Here is a 15,173-nt window from a genome sequence, read left to right as displayed (position 1 = left end):
GGTGAAATCTCATGTAGATTTTTCCAGGTGGATTTCGCCTCTAAAAGTCATGGCAGAAATCCGTGGCTAAGACGCAAAATTCAGGTGCATATTTTGCTGTATTTTTAGACGCTGTATCCACTCGGCAAACTCAGACAAATTCCACATTGTGAATGCGACCTTTTAAGTAATCGAGCAGTCAGTCAATGAGTAGTCGCCCTGGGGACATGTAATCCTGTCAGTCTGGCAGAGGTCCCAGCTCCCATGTGGTTCCATATACAAGAGTGGTGAGTAATAGGTGCATGCCTTTGCTGCTGTCAACAAGGTGTAAAAGGAGCAGGGATTCCATTAACCAAGCCCAATGCACAGGATGGGTGATAAATGTATGATGGTTTGGACCTCCAGGAATCACAAGAATGGTGGTTCCCAAGTCCACCTTATTAAATGGGTGACCTATGATCCATTCATGGTCTATGGAGATAGCCAAGTGTATAACCAAACTATTTTCATCGGTCCTAAAGAAATGAACTGGTGGTCACACTTGCGCACTACTGCTCCATTCACTATGTGGACTCGAAGTTTGCTTTTCTGATAATGTCTTGTGGTCCCATCAGTTGGACTATGAGCGATTAAACATTTAGTTTGATGATGATTTTGGTGGAATAATGCTTATAGGTCCACTTCAGAAGAGGCACATGATGTCCCTACCACACCCGGCTTACTGCCCCAAACTCCCAACATTATCCCTATGATGCTGTGAGTTTGTGTTATATGTCGTCGGGTGGGGGGAGACAGCTTAGCTCTACTCCACCTTCCCTCCCCCTCGCTGTCTCTCTGCAAGGAGAGGAGGCAGGATTGGGGCGGGAGCTATTGTGCTGAGCTCCCCCCCCCCCCCCCTCTCTGCCCCTTGCCACTGTTTGCAATGGGAGGAATGGGTTACGTGGTGCTTAGCTCCGCCCCCTCCCGCTGCAAACGGTGGCAATAGGCGGAGAAGAGAAGGGGGAAGGAGTTTATCAGTCACGCTGCTAAACTCCCTCCCACCTCCCTTCTCCGGACGCTGTCATTGTTCGGCCAGCGGATGTAGTTCGGCCAGGAAGATAGTTCCAGGACTTTCCTGCCCGGTGTAAAAGCAGCTGTGTGATCTGATGCATTGGAATCCAATGCATCAGATGGTAGCGTATATCAGGCAGGCCGATATAAGCTCATGTGAATAAGTCCTAAATCCGTGGTCACATGAGGATTGTTGTGCAATGGTACGTAATCTACTCATCTGAAACTTGTCCTAAATGTAGTTCAATTTACAGTTTTACTTGAAAACCTCATTAGAACTTTGATTATTTTATTTTTCTTCCTAACCCCTGTGGTGTTTGTGGTTATACTCTGACCCCAGTGGCTGCAGCAGACAGAATCAGTTTTGTTATGATGCACCAACTGGCTGATCTATAAAAGTATCTCAGCTGAATCTATTTCAAAATGGGCTTTTGTGAAGAAACATCCGGTACAGATTTCCTTTGTATCCCAATTGAAATGAGCCTATCAGCAGCAGAAGAGCAGCACTTGTTTTATGTCTGACCATAAAGTTCTTCCTAAGATATATCTGGGGTCCTGTATTTGCACATGGTATGAGAACAGTTCTAATTACTTCCATCCAGGGTCTACTTACCACTACAAATCAATGCATTTTTTTGTTTCCGAAAATACGAACAATAAGTTGCTCCCTGTTTGATGACTCTGCAAACATTTTTATTTCTCCCTTCCTTTGAAAAGCCCATAAAACCACAAATAACTCAGAGCAGTGCACAACAGCTCACTGAATCCTCTATTTATGCAAAGTTGTTCTGTAGAAATGGCAGAAAACACAGTAAAAAAAGATAGATTCTCCATTTTTTTCTTCCAGATTTTTCTCCAGTCACTGATTGTATTCCATATGTTGTCATTGGATTATGTTGCTGAATAGAGGACACTACAAATGGAAGGCTAATTCACTTCCAAAGATTTATGAATGGCTATGAAACCGTCATTAGTGAATAAGATTATTTTTTGCCCTTGAGACTGGAGATGTTGTTATTATTTAGATGAATAAATCAGTGGGTTTTCATCATAAACCTTGTATTATCTATTTATACCTGCACAGTAAATGGCTTACAAGTGCCTCATCCTCTGGTGACAGGCGACTAATCTGCATAACAAAACGGCATGTCATTTTAATCCATTTTCTACTCTGCCATAATTAGGCTTATTATGTCTCCAGTTTTTGTGGTGGTCTACTATGCTTCTATACCCAGAGCTCTTAGTGTTTTACTACTTTGATACAATGTTGGCCAGTTAACATATACAATATATGTAATACTAGTTTCTTTTAGGATAGATATATTGTTTTCCCAACAAATACTGTATTGTTGACTCTTCTGTAATTATTTGCAGTCTAATGATTGGCACATTTACCATTTTGTTCTAATTAGCATACATCCTGTGAATAGCCTGCAGCATACACTGCGCTTGGCTTTATGGCCCTGGGCTAACATCACCAGTGGGAAACACAATTCCCAAGTCACAGGACTGTACATTTTTTGTTAAAAAAAATGGTTATATGGGATGATTGAAAAAGAATGGTGTAAAGGTGAAGCTAATTAATTCATACATGAATTGACATACAACAGTCAGACTGACTTGACAAGATAGAAGAACTCTTCAGGCCAGTTTAGTAATCATCACCCATACATATAGAATGTGGTTGTGTAATCTCTTATACTGATTATGGCTTTGATAAAAATATGACAGGTTCATTTAGCATTAAACCTCTTTGGGAAATTGGTTCTTTAGTTGAATCCTATTCTTTTTGGCTCTTACGTTTTATCGTAAAAAAAAGGGGCCTGCATGTAATTAAGAGAATGTTTTTTTCTTTTGATAATTTGTTCTAATTATGTATTTACCGAGTCAATTTAATATGTTCAATCACAATACATATATGCGTATGTTAGCCATAAAACAAGGAACATTTTCTTCTGACCTATTAATTGTCTTTTAAGTAGAGCAGTTAGTTAAGAGGGTTTTTTTTTTTTACTATTTTTTAAAGTATTTGCTGAAATAGTTGGGTAAGAATTTTGTCTTCATTTTTATATCATAATAGTAATATAAATACTTATAAGTGCCTCAGCCCCAGGGGAGATGGGACTTATTATGTTACATTAGGCCTCATTCAGACAGCCAAACTTTTCCGTCATGTGCTGTCCATGTATTTCATGGGTGGAAGTTTTCACACAGACCAATAGTCCATCTTAAGGCCGCCTTCACACGGACTGATTTGAATTGCGGAATCCGCAGTCGGCACACGCGCGGACGATCCACTGTTACAGTCGCCGATACAAACAAATGAGTGCTTGCATCTCCGTGCACACATGCAGATTTGAATTGCGGTGTCTGCATGCAGAAACAAAATTGCAGCATGCTCAATTTTTGTGCGGATGGGCTCCATTGATCTCTATGAAAGCGTTCGAATCACCGTGCATCTACAATTACATTGGGTAGTGTGAAAATGTACGCAGGTTAAAACTTTTGAGGTCTGTCTATTCTGATTAAAAAGTAAATTAGATGTATAATTAGAGATGAGCAAGCACGCTCGGTTAAGGCAGTTACCCGAGCGAGCATCGCTTTTCTTGAGTAACTGTTTACTGGTCCGAGCAGATTGGGGGGGGGGGGGCGGCGGGGGGTAGTGGGGGGAAGAGCGAGAGAGATCTCTCTCACTCTCTCCCCCGCTACACCCCGCTTTTCCCGCTGTCTCCCGCCGCCCCCCCGAATCTGCTCGGACCAGCAAGCAGTTCCTCAAAAAGAGCGATGCTCGCTCGGGTAACTGCCTTAACTGAGCATGCTCACTCATCTCTATGTATAATCAAACATGCGGAGGGGGTGGTTTGACGTGAAGGTAAATTTGTAAAGCGGAGTGCCAGTTGATGATGCAGCAAGTTTTAAGATTCGAAAACATGCATTTTATATGTAATGACTATGCAGCTGGTATCTGTCCTATCGGGGATCTGTCAGAGCATTGTGGCTTTCTATATACAGAAGCCACAGTGCAAATGTTTACAAGGAATACATTCCCATCCTAAAATTGTAAAAGTAGCTGATACCGTTATACTATAAGATGTTTACGAAGTGCAATTATCTAATGATCTAAGCTCTATTGTAGGGGTTGTCTGAGATGAATTGAAAAGGGGTTTGCTTTTTTTTTGCAAAAACAGAGTCATTCTTGTCCTTAGGCTCTGTCTAGTTTTATGGCATACAAGAGAATGGTGCTGAGCTGCAATACCAGACACAGCCCGTGGGCAGGACTGGCCCTGTTTCTGGGATAAAGCATTTTTTCTAGTTTCCTATATAAGCTGTAGTGCTGTACAGTATAAATGTACAGTATTCTCAAGTAACAAAAAAGTGAACAGGCTACCAGATTTGTACTGCATATAAAAACAGACCCGTAGAGCTGCTGTGCTGCGGATTACTTGAGCAGTATAGACTCGAGCTCTCAGCCACACTGCTATCACTTCATGTGAACCAGGTCTCATTTTGCCCTTCATTTTAACTTCTTGTTTATTCTTGAATCTAATGTTACCAAGTACCCTATAGTGATCTATGGCAATCAACAGTGAGAAAAACATTATTCTCTTTTTAAAGCCAAATCATCTTGAATATGTGCCATTGGAGGTCTGACATTATAAAGAGAGCATCTGTAGTGCCTATTTGTGCAAAGAGAAATAAAAGAAGGGACGAAAGAAGCTTAGTTTATGAGATTTCTATTTGATACAAATGATGCCATGTAGAAGAAACAAATATTTACCAGCCAGACAGCACATGGGGAATAAAAACCAAAGTAAAAGGCAAAATAAAGAACGGACTGACCTGGTGCAGACGGCCTCACCTCCTGACAGGCCGCCGCACCTGTGGTCCATGGAGGCGTGTAGATATAAACACTTTGTCATAGGACATCGCAGGAGGAGAGCGCACAGAAGGGGGTACCAAGACTTAGCAAGGTTCAGTGATAAAAACATATAAAACAGAAACCATGTAGAAGAAGGGATAAGTGGCTTTCTGGAAATGAAAAGAAATCTACAACATTACGTTTCATTGCCGGGGAATTACTGTGGGATTTTTGCATTTATTCTTGGTAAAGCACAGCTTGGAACCATAAATGTAGTCAGATGGAACAATACTCCGTTGATGAAATATTCCAAATATAACAGACGTCAGTTCAATGTCATTTTGTAATGACATTGTTCTTTGGGTAAACATTATGTTTTATTAATGATATGTTTGAATCAGCTGGAACTATAAAAAAAGAATCCCAATATTTCTGCAGACAAGAAACAAAAATGTTATATTAAGGTACACATTTAAATGTGACGGCTGGGTATAGTATACTCGTATTGTAGTCGTGTATGGTACATTAGTCTTTGACTTCTGTGCTACTTTTCAGATATATCTTTTTCATGGAGTATATAATTTATCTTTAAAGCTATAAAAGAGACAACCTAAGTCTCGGTTCCCTGTAAGTGCTCCTTGCCATTCGGCAGCTTTGATGCGCCACATTTTGCTAAATATTTGCATTACTTTCGTTCACATATTTAGGCCTCATGTACACAATAGAGCCATTATCCAGTGCCTGTCAAGTCTTATATATACATTGTGTGCTGCTTTGTGATACCCACATACAGCAGAAGTATACTTGTCTAGTAGCAATATTCCTATTTTACAGCCTCCTATGGAGCATGCTACAATCTTCTTTTTTTTTTCTGTTGGATTCTTTATTAGTCCGCCAGGATAAAAACACTATGTATGTATCTGTAAGAAATAGTCCTGCGTGGGTAGACTTTGGCCTGCCAAATTGCCATCAATGCTTAAAGGGGTTATCCCACCAAAAACATTTATCATATGTGCTAAGTTTTTGATCAATTGCAGTCAAACTGCTTGGGCGCACCCTCTGAGTTTCCTGGGAGAATGGTGCTGTCACAGTGCACATGCATGACGACTGCTCCATTTACTTCTATGGGACTCAGCTGAGTGATGTGCTCTGCTCACTTTGACTGCTTTGGAAGTGAATGGTGTGATGGTCACACATGCACACTGCTGCTCTATTCCCTCGGGGAACTGAGGGGAAAGGGAGAGGGGTGCCGTTTTTCTGATCTCTGGATCTTTAAGCAGTTGGACTGCCAAACATTTTTTACTTAAGCAATCAAGCTTTATTAGGAACCACAGTGTACAGGACAATTACAATTGACAGTTACAATTATTGTACAAAGTGCAACATGTAATAAAGCAATTCAACCAACAAATGACTGAGTATGGTTAGCAATTGTCACAATTTCCTTGCAAGATTCTTACAAAGCCATTGCCTTACAAAATAGTTTTTCAAAAAACTGACTAATGTAGGTGATCTGAAATATCATATAACTGTATAAGGGGAGCGCATGTAACAATTACACATCCAGCCAGTATAGGTCAATGTACACTAACACCCAGTGCGGTAAATGAACAGAAGCAAACAGTTCTTACATATATGAATAATTGTACAGAGTTAGTAAGTTTAAAAGTCCACAGGCAGAGATTTTGTATGAGATACGTATACAGTAGGTCCGGAAAGTCTTCAGACCTGTTCACTTTTTTTTTCTACACTTTGTTATGTTGCGGCCTGGTGCAAATTAAAAAGAAATCATTGTGCACCCAGTACCCCATAATGACAAATTGAAAAACAGGTGTTAAAAATCTTCGTACTTTAAAAAAATAAAGAAAAACTAACATTTTACATCGACATAAGTATTCAGACCATGTACTCATTACTTAGTTGGAGTACCTTGGGCAGCGATTATAGCCTCGAGGCTTCTTGGGTATGATGCCACAAGGCTTGCACACCTGGATTTGGGGATATTCTGCCAACCCTTCTATACATATCATCTGAAGCTCTGTCAGGTTGGACAGGGATGGCCTATGGATAGGCATTTTCCGGTCTCTCAAAACCTGCTTGATAGGGTTCAGCTCACAGCTCTGACTAAACCACTCAATGACATTCCTGTGGTGTCTTGGCTCAATGCTTAGGGTCATAGTCTTATTGGAAGGTGAACGTTCTGCCCAGTCTGAGATCAGGTTTTCATTAAGAATATCTCTGTACTTTGCTCTATTCAGCTTTTCCTCAACCCTAGCTAGTCTCCCTGTCACAGCTGCTAAAAAACACCCCTACAATATGATGCTTCCAGCACCACACTTCACTGTAGGGATGGTATTGAGCAGAATATGAACAGTGCCTGGTTTCCTCCAGACTTAATGCTTAGAATTGACGCTACAAAGTTCAATCCTGGTTTCATCACAGCAAAAAATCTTGATTCTCACTGTCTCAGAATCCTTTATGTACTTTTTTTTGGCAAACTCCAGGCCACTCTAGTATAAATCCCAGATTGGTGGAGTGTTGCAGTGTTGGCCGACCACCTGGAAATTTCTCCCATCTGCACACAGGATCTTTGGAGCTCAATTTTAGTGACCATTGGGTTCTTGTTCACCTTTTTTACCAAGGCCCTTCTCCCCAGATCACTTAGTTTGGTGGCTCAGCCAGCTCTAGGAGGAGTCTTGGTTGTTCTATCTTCCATTTGCGAACTATGGAGGAAACTGGGCTCTTGGGAACTTTCAGTGCAGCAGAAATTTTTTGTAGCCTTCTCCAGATCTGTGCCTCCACACAGTCCTGTCTCTGAGCTCTACAGGCAGTTCTTTCCTCCTCATGAGTGTTTTGGCTGTGATATGCATTGCGAGCTGTGAGACCTTATATAAATGGGGGTAAGTCTTTTAAAATTACGTCCAGTCAACTGAATTTACAACAGGTGACTCCAATTAGGGTTTAGAAACATCTCAAGGATGTTCAAGAGAAATGTGAGGCCTCAGAGCTAAATTTTAAGTGCCATACCAAGAAAATGAATACTTATGTCAATGCAGAATGTTAATTTTTCACTTTTGTAACATTTACAAAGATTTTTTTTAACATTCTCTTTTTATTTTGTCATTATGGGGTATTGAGTGCAGAATAATGGAGAAAAACTTTGATTTTTCTTTAATTTGCACAAGATCACAACATAATGAAATGTAAAAAAACATGTGTTTTATAATATTATGGAGCTGCAATAGCTTTTATTTTAATTTTTTTATTGTCAACATTAGGAACTATTATGGTGGATATCTTCAAAATATTACATACTGCAACCCAGTTGCAATAAATCTATTTGAATATATAAGGCCTCGACACACTAGCTTATATTGGAGCTGTCTGCTGTTTCAATGTAATTCCATGGACAGCACACTGCGCCATTGTAGCCTATGGGACTATATACATGGATGCTTTTCTTCACAGACCAATGGTCTGTTTGAAATGAAAGTTGTGGCATGTCCTATTCCTGTACATTTCATGGATGAGACATGGGTGCCAATGCATGCTTTGACTATGTATGTAAATCAGACAAAGTTCGGACTTATGGCTAATGTACACCTTGTCTAACTATGTATGTGGATCCACATGTCTTAGTATACCTTGCATACTGCATAAGCACGCGTCTGTGAAACATGTGAATATGAGGACATGTCCACAGTAACTATGAGACACAGTACACTATTTTCACCTAGTAAATTGTATAACTGATTTCCTCTCTAGTGCCGTTATACTTCTCTCCTACCCCACCTCCAAGCATAGAGGATGGCAACCTCTAAGCATAACTGGGCTCATAACTGTTCACATTACCGGCATTGGATTTAGTTCAGTGCATAGTGACAGAATATGTTTTACAATTTCATTTCAGCTACAGCAGCTGATAATAGAAACTAACAAACAATATTTTTTCTCGAGACCTTTGCTGCATTTTTCAGTTTTAATCTTGTTCTCCCCAAGGTCACGGTTTGCTATATTTTTATGTTACATTGTTTTAAAATAAACACTTTTCCCCTTTAAATTCAACTACTCTACTCTCAGTAGTTATTGTAGCTGTCCATGTATACATTTCCCATTCTACACTGCTATCTTTTTCTATACATCTTCTTTTATAATAAACATATATTTAGATTTTTTCCTTACTTTGATCTGTATATTGAAAGGGCTCTTAGGCCAGTCTTACACAGGTCTGTTAGAACAGCATTTCTAAATGCGTTCAACACCGTTTTTAACACAGACCATCATTGAAGAAGCGCTGGAACACGACAAAATAGGACATATAGCATTTGTTTAGCGCGGCTTTAGAAATGCCACACTAAAACACTGGTATGGGAAGCCCCGTTGAAATCAATGGAGGCTCAGCACAGCGTGAGAGTGGCCTTTATAAGGTCTTACATGTTGTAGTACTATTCGATTATATTGTACACTTTACCTTTAAAGATATTGTTTTCAGTTTTAAAGCATACCAGAGTTTTCAGATAACTTCTCAGAATGAGCTGCTGTGTACATGAGGAATAGCCCTCTTTCCTGCATTTTTTTATACAATAATATGTGATTAATTTCACTTTTACAATACTCTCATCACTTAAAAAAAATAAGTGGGGCTTGGAGGATGGGGCGACAGATTTACTATACTGTACATCAGGAACTGGCGTAAATTATAGTGTAAATCCACATGAACTCATAGCTGGTAAAAAAATATCACTTTCAGGCACACGGACTGGCAAAAGATAGGCAAAAGGCATGTGCCTCTTAATAAACTGTTAGCATTTGAAAGTTTGGTGGGTTATAATTTGTGTATCGTATTTGTGCACCATACAAATCATACCCAGAACATTACTACATATTAAAAAAACAGGGGAGCAATGATCATGGGAAAAGACATTAATAGAAGTAAAAAAATGGAATTTTTGCAAGTTGTGCCAAGAAGCTGCTTCTAAAGCAAATTAAATAAAGGTATGTGTCAAAAAAGTTCTAGATACAAATGAAATTATTAACGGTTTTCTATAAATCACTAGTGAGAAAGTATATAGATTAGGCTACATTTACATGGATGAGCGCCATATCAGGTCAAGAAACTTGACCCGATATGACACTTGCCAAGATGTGATTTTTACAGCTATGCAAAGCTGCTTTGATTAAAAATTGCATCACTTCGGAAATTGCATAGAATGTTTATAAAAGCAAAGACTAACTCCGCTAATTCATTAAGTCACATAGGCATCAAGCAGTAATGTCACAAGTCATCTCTATGAAGTTGAGATTGGCAATTGATACTGGGAATTGTTTGGTGCCTGTAATGTTTGGCAACTACCTCTTAGTAATAGAGTGTGTAAAGGTCCATTTAGACAGTACGAATGTCGGGCAAACATTGCACGACACTTGTCCCCGCACATACTCGCTCCCGTGCACCTGCATGGGAGCTAATATCGTTAGCTCTCAGCGGGGAGGCTACAGGAGATTTCTCTCCTCTTGCTCCTCCACCCCTTTCCATTGACATAACATTCAGCACCTGCATGGGAGCTAGTATCGTTAGCTCTCAGCGGGGAGGCTGCAGGAGATTTCTCTCCTCTTGCTCCCCCACCCCTCTCCATTTACATAGCATAGCGGCTGTTCAGTACTGAACGGCCGCTATTTACATTGTACAATGAGCGATCAGCTCATCACCCATTGTTTATGCTGCATAAACTATGGAAGATAAGCTGATCGCTCATCGTTCAGTGTAAATAGCGGCTGTTCAGTACTAAACGGGCGCTATGCTATGTAAATGGAGAGGGGTGGGGGAGTGAGAGGAGCGAAATCTCCTACAGCCTCCCCGCTGAGAGCTAATGATGCTTGCTCCCGTACACGGGAGCGAGTATGTGCGGGGACGAGTGTCGGGCATTGTTTGCCCGACACTCGTCTCGTCTAAAAGGGCTTTAAGGCTGACATATGTCTATCTAGTTCAGTCTATTAACCCCCAATGTTGAGGAAGACAGAAAAACCCATTGAGGGAAGCTAATTTTCTTTATTTTAGGGGGAAAAAAATTCCTCCCGACTCCAATTTAGTAATCAGAATAATCCCTGGATTAACAAGCCTTCCGAAGTAATCAGTGACTATCACATGTATTATTGTTACCTTCCTTTAAATCAGCATTTCATTATAATATATTAAACCAGATGGACTTGTGTATTGAACCTTACAATGTTGATCTGTACTGTCCATATTTACCCCTTATAATTTTATTGAAGGGCTTATTATAGCCGATTCTGTCAAGTTGGCAATTTGTAAAGTTGCAATAACATACGCTTTTTCAATTCACATGCAAGCAGTAAATAGAAAATACTAACAGCTCTTCATTTGCTATGCCATCACATGCAGAGACTTGCTATATATTTTATGTATGTATGTGGTTGTCTCTCTACCAGAAGTTGTAGAACAGCTAGCATACTTTTGTATCTAGTGTCCAGTTTTCCAACACTCATGAAATACTCACCTGTAGCACATATGTATTTCACATTCTCCTGATGAATGAGAATCAAGTTCAAGGATGAGGTCTTCTAATAACACATTATTTTTCAAGTGAAAATCATTAGAGTGATTAGCTGGTCAGACTATGGGCTCATGTACATTACGAAGCTGGGAGCATGGACCCTTACAGCAATACACATGGGCCCACCCATGGTGCTTCCATGCAGCAACATATTTTCCTCTTGATGCACAGTTTGTAAGAAAGAATACCTCCACAAGGCAACATGTTATGGAGTATGGCATGATAGAAAAAAATTCTGTGTGCTTCCATATAACATCAAAGCCACACAGAGGTACAGAATAGGCCAATAGCATGTTAGGATTTCTGTATTATGGATACATACCGCACTGATCCTAAATAGGGCTGTGAGCTCTTGTCTACAAAAAATTAGATTTTTGAACAGGTGCCTATGTGTTTCAGAAATGATGGAAATACTGGATGCTCTTAGGTCTGCTAGATACAGTACGGATATAGAAATATAATTGCAATTGTGTTTAAAGTCATATTCCAAGTGCTCTAAGGAAGCTTGGATTGCATTGATTTAATTTCCAAATGTACATGTTTGGTTCACTATTTCCACCACTGACATGGGACGTGTGGATTCGATTCTCTGCATTTTTCATAGTTCTATAAATTAATGTTCAGTAATTTAGAAGTATACAGATGATTTCTCCACAATATGTCAAGTCTAGTCAGTTGTTCACATGACTGCTTGGACAATCTTGTCTAACATCTATCCCCCTTCTTCCTGGTTCTCTTTCAGATAGCAAAGCTATGGATGAAAAGGTTTTAAATCACATCTTTCCTAAGGGATCATGTCTTGTTAATGTTTGTTTGTGACTTGACCTTTTCGGTTCCTTCATTTTACTTGTGGAATACTGCATGTGCTCCTTCTGGTTACCCATTCTTTTGTTGCCTTCTAAGAACACCAAATATGTTGCATTGTTAAACGGCATACTCCCGATGCTCCCCACTTAGGATAGCATAAAAGCATGTTCCTAGGTTGGCCACCAGTCTCCCTATGATAATGTCATATCAAGTCATTTCAAGAATTAGTATACTCAGGCATTGATACCTGTTTGATGTTTTTGTGTCCTATGTGCAATGTATGTGCTGTCTATTTTCCATTATGGATGGATACATTAGCAAAGTTCATTACTTAATCAAGAATAATTAGAGTTCATCTGTGGAGCTGACCCTGCTTAACATTTTTCATGTTCGGTGTTCTGTGTATGGTGAGCTTTAAATAAATAAAACTAAGGAAGCCCTTTATTCAAAGGAGAACATTATCTTTTTATTTTCTTCTCCATAAAAGGCACGGATAGTTGGTGGCAGCTCTTTGGATGGATCAAAGCTTTACGAAATACAGACTGGGGGGTAAGTACATGTGTATTTTTTTTATTAATAGTAAAATTGTATATTTCTGATGTGAACTGGCAATTATTTTTTTTTTTTATTTTATTGTATAACTGAATGGAAGCTCTAAGTGCAACTATGTAACAATTCTAAAAGTATGATATAAATATAATGGCATCACCAGTTATGAGAATATTAAGGTATTTAGATTTACTCTCTGAACATCCAGTGCTTGCAAAATTCAGTAGCTGGCCAGGAATACACATTGGGGAAGTTTTGAAATGTCAGACAGAAGGCATGAGGGACAACAGCTTTATTAATTTATTTTGCCATTTGCAACTTGGGAACTTTTTTCAGCTTGTCTCCTTTAAATGTTTTCAGAATGAAATAGTGTTATGGCAATTTATTGGTTTAAAGATATCATACGGGTAATTTTGTACTATACTTTCTGACGCCGTTCAAGATCTCTGCTTATATTTATTCAAGACCTCTATTGTTTGCTTCCAGTGGATAGAATCTGTTCTAATCATGTGATGGACACACAGACATCCCTGAAAGCCATACGGTACTGTAGTCAGTCATGCACTTGTGTGTCCATCACATGATCTGGACAATTAAGGTTCCTATTGAAAAACTGTGAAATGAATGTTGTGAGAAATTATTTCAGAAAGTATATTAGAAATTTGTATCCCTTTGGCTTTACTTCACACACACTTTTATGGTGTATTCTTGGTGGTTTGTAAAGGAAACACAATGCATTTTTCCCAAACTTTTTTAGTGCCTTTTTTATACAGACATATTAGATATGAGGGTGTTTTTAGGCATCTGCTCTCTTTCCTATAGAGAAAATAAAGTAGGAAAGGACCTGAAAAAACTCCCTACACAAACAATACTGAATTTTGTGACTATAAAGCTCTACTAACCCAGAAAATGCTCCAAGAGTGGCAGAAAAGAGGAAACACAAGCATGTACTGGTTGCAGCACTACATTACAGCATCAGTTTTGGGATAAAAAACATATTGTATGGTTTAATGTTAGGGACATGGTAAAGTCACTTTTAAATATAGCTGGGGACAGAACCTGGGTGCAGTCTGTATCAAAAAATGTATGGTCAGCTCACTGCTCCTCTGCATTTGTCCATCCCATATGCAAAGACTTGTCCAGAAACACAGGTCAACATCAAATGAGCAAAGCAAGAGGTCCAGCAACAGTAAAAACATCCATCTTAATTTGTGTCCAAACAGACAGAGAACCTGAATGCCGTTCTAACAGGCTTCAAACAATCCATCCTTACTTATGACTGAGCACATATTGTCCAAAGCATGTCAGCCTAGTATTGCTCTTATATTAGGATGCAGGTAACATTAGATGTTTTCCGAGATATTCCACTTTGTTGCTGGACCTTGTTTTGCTCATTTGTTGTGATCAGTGTTAGAGCATAAAAAAAAGGATATTTCCAATAAATATTCAGACTCGAGTTCAGACGAACTCTAAATCCTGTGAATAAAATCTTCTTTGTCTTGAAGAAAACATGCCAATCAGCCTGCCTTGTAGGAAAACTCGTGCTCCAATCTAAATCATTCTATGCACCTGTCAAAAATGTGCTTCCATCTGTAATGGAAACCTTTTCTGATATAACACCTGTTCGATATAATAGACCTTTATGTATCCTAATTGTTTTTCTCTACTCCTTTTCCGACCATACTTCTTGGAGTGTGGTCCACTTTATAAATGACTTCTAGTTATTTTCTCGACAGTGTTAGTGGCATGTTTTATTTTAACTTTTCCTTTTAAATTCTTTGATGAAATGTTCACTAGTATGCTGCCTTAATATAAGATACACTAAATATTTGCCAAGCAATGGTAGCAACCCGCTTATTTGGTACAGGGATTGTCCACCTGAGGCAATACTTCTACCTTTAATGGGAGTGAAGTATGTGCTCCTACTTCCTCTCCTGTCTGTTGATGACAATGTCTGGCCCACACCACTGGATGGCAGGGCGGATGATCAGCTGGTGGACGGGAGTCCCAAGGTACTATTATTGGGACTATTCATGAAGAGCAACTGTTAAAATACATTAGGGAAATGTATTAATACCGTCAGAAAGTTAGAAAGGACCAAAATACACAACATAGAGTAGATGCAAACAGTGGTAAATTTATTGCAGGGGTGCATCTGTCTGATAAATGGGGCACAACTTCCCAGATCTGTTAGAAAGTTCTCTTTTCCTTACAACATCATAAAACTGGCATACACCAATATTTTGAACAAGTGCATAGTATTATTAAATGTCAGGCTTTTAACATTGTCTCTTTAGAAATGCTCTTTCTTTTAAGGACAATTTTCAAAATTGTCGAAGAAGCAGTAAAAAGTATCT

At 39.2% G+C, this 15,173-nt stretch overlaps 1 protein-coding gene across 2 annotated transcripts in view; it reads left to right on the top strand.

Annotated features, from left to right (window-relative positions):
- Nucleotides 1–15,173, top strand: part of UNC13C (unc-13 homolog C) — a 457,400-nt gene that overhangs the window by 58,457 nt on the left and 383,770 nt on the right. For both annotated transcript variants that reach the window (XM_066592576.1, XM_066592575.1), the window contains exons 2-3: nt 12,203–12,225; nt 12,755–12,816. In XM_066592576.1, coding sequence (XP_066448673.1) covers nt 12,203–12,225; nt 12,755–12,816 — 85 coding nt within the window. The remainder of the gene's footprint in view (nt 1–12,202; nt 12,226–12,754; nt 12,817–15,173) is intronic.

Source organism: Eleutherodactylus coqui, chromosome 2 (assembly GCF_035609145.1).
Source record: "Eleutherodactylus coqui strain aEleCoq1 chromosome 2, aEleCoq1.hap1, whole genome shotgun sequence".
Classification (NCBI taxonomy): domain Eukaryota; kingdom Metazoa; phylum Chordata; class Amphibia; order Anura; family Eleutherodactylidae; genus Eleutherodactylus; species Eleutherodactylus coqui.
The sequence above is the reverse complement of the archived record's forward strand: the minus strand, read 5'-3'. Positions and strand labels throughout refer to the sequence as shown.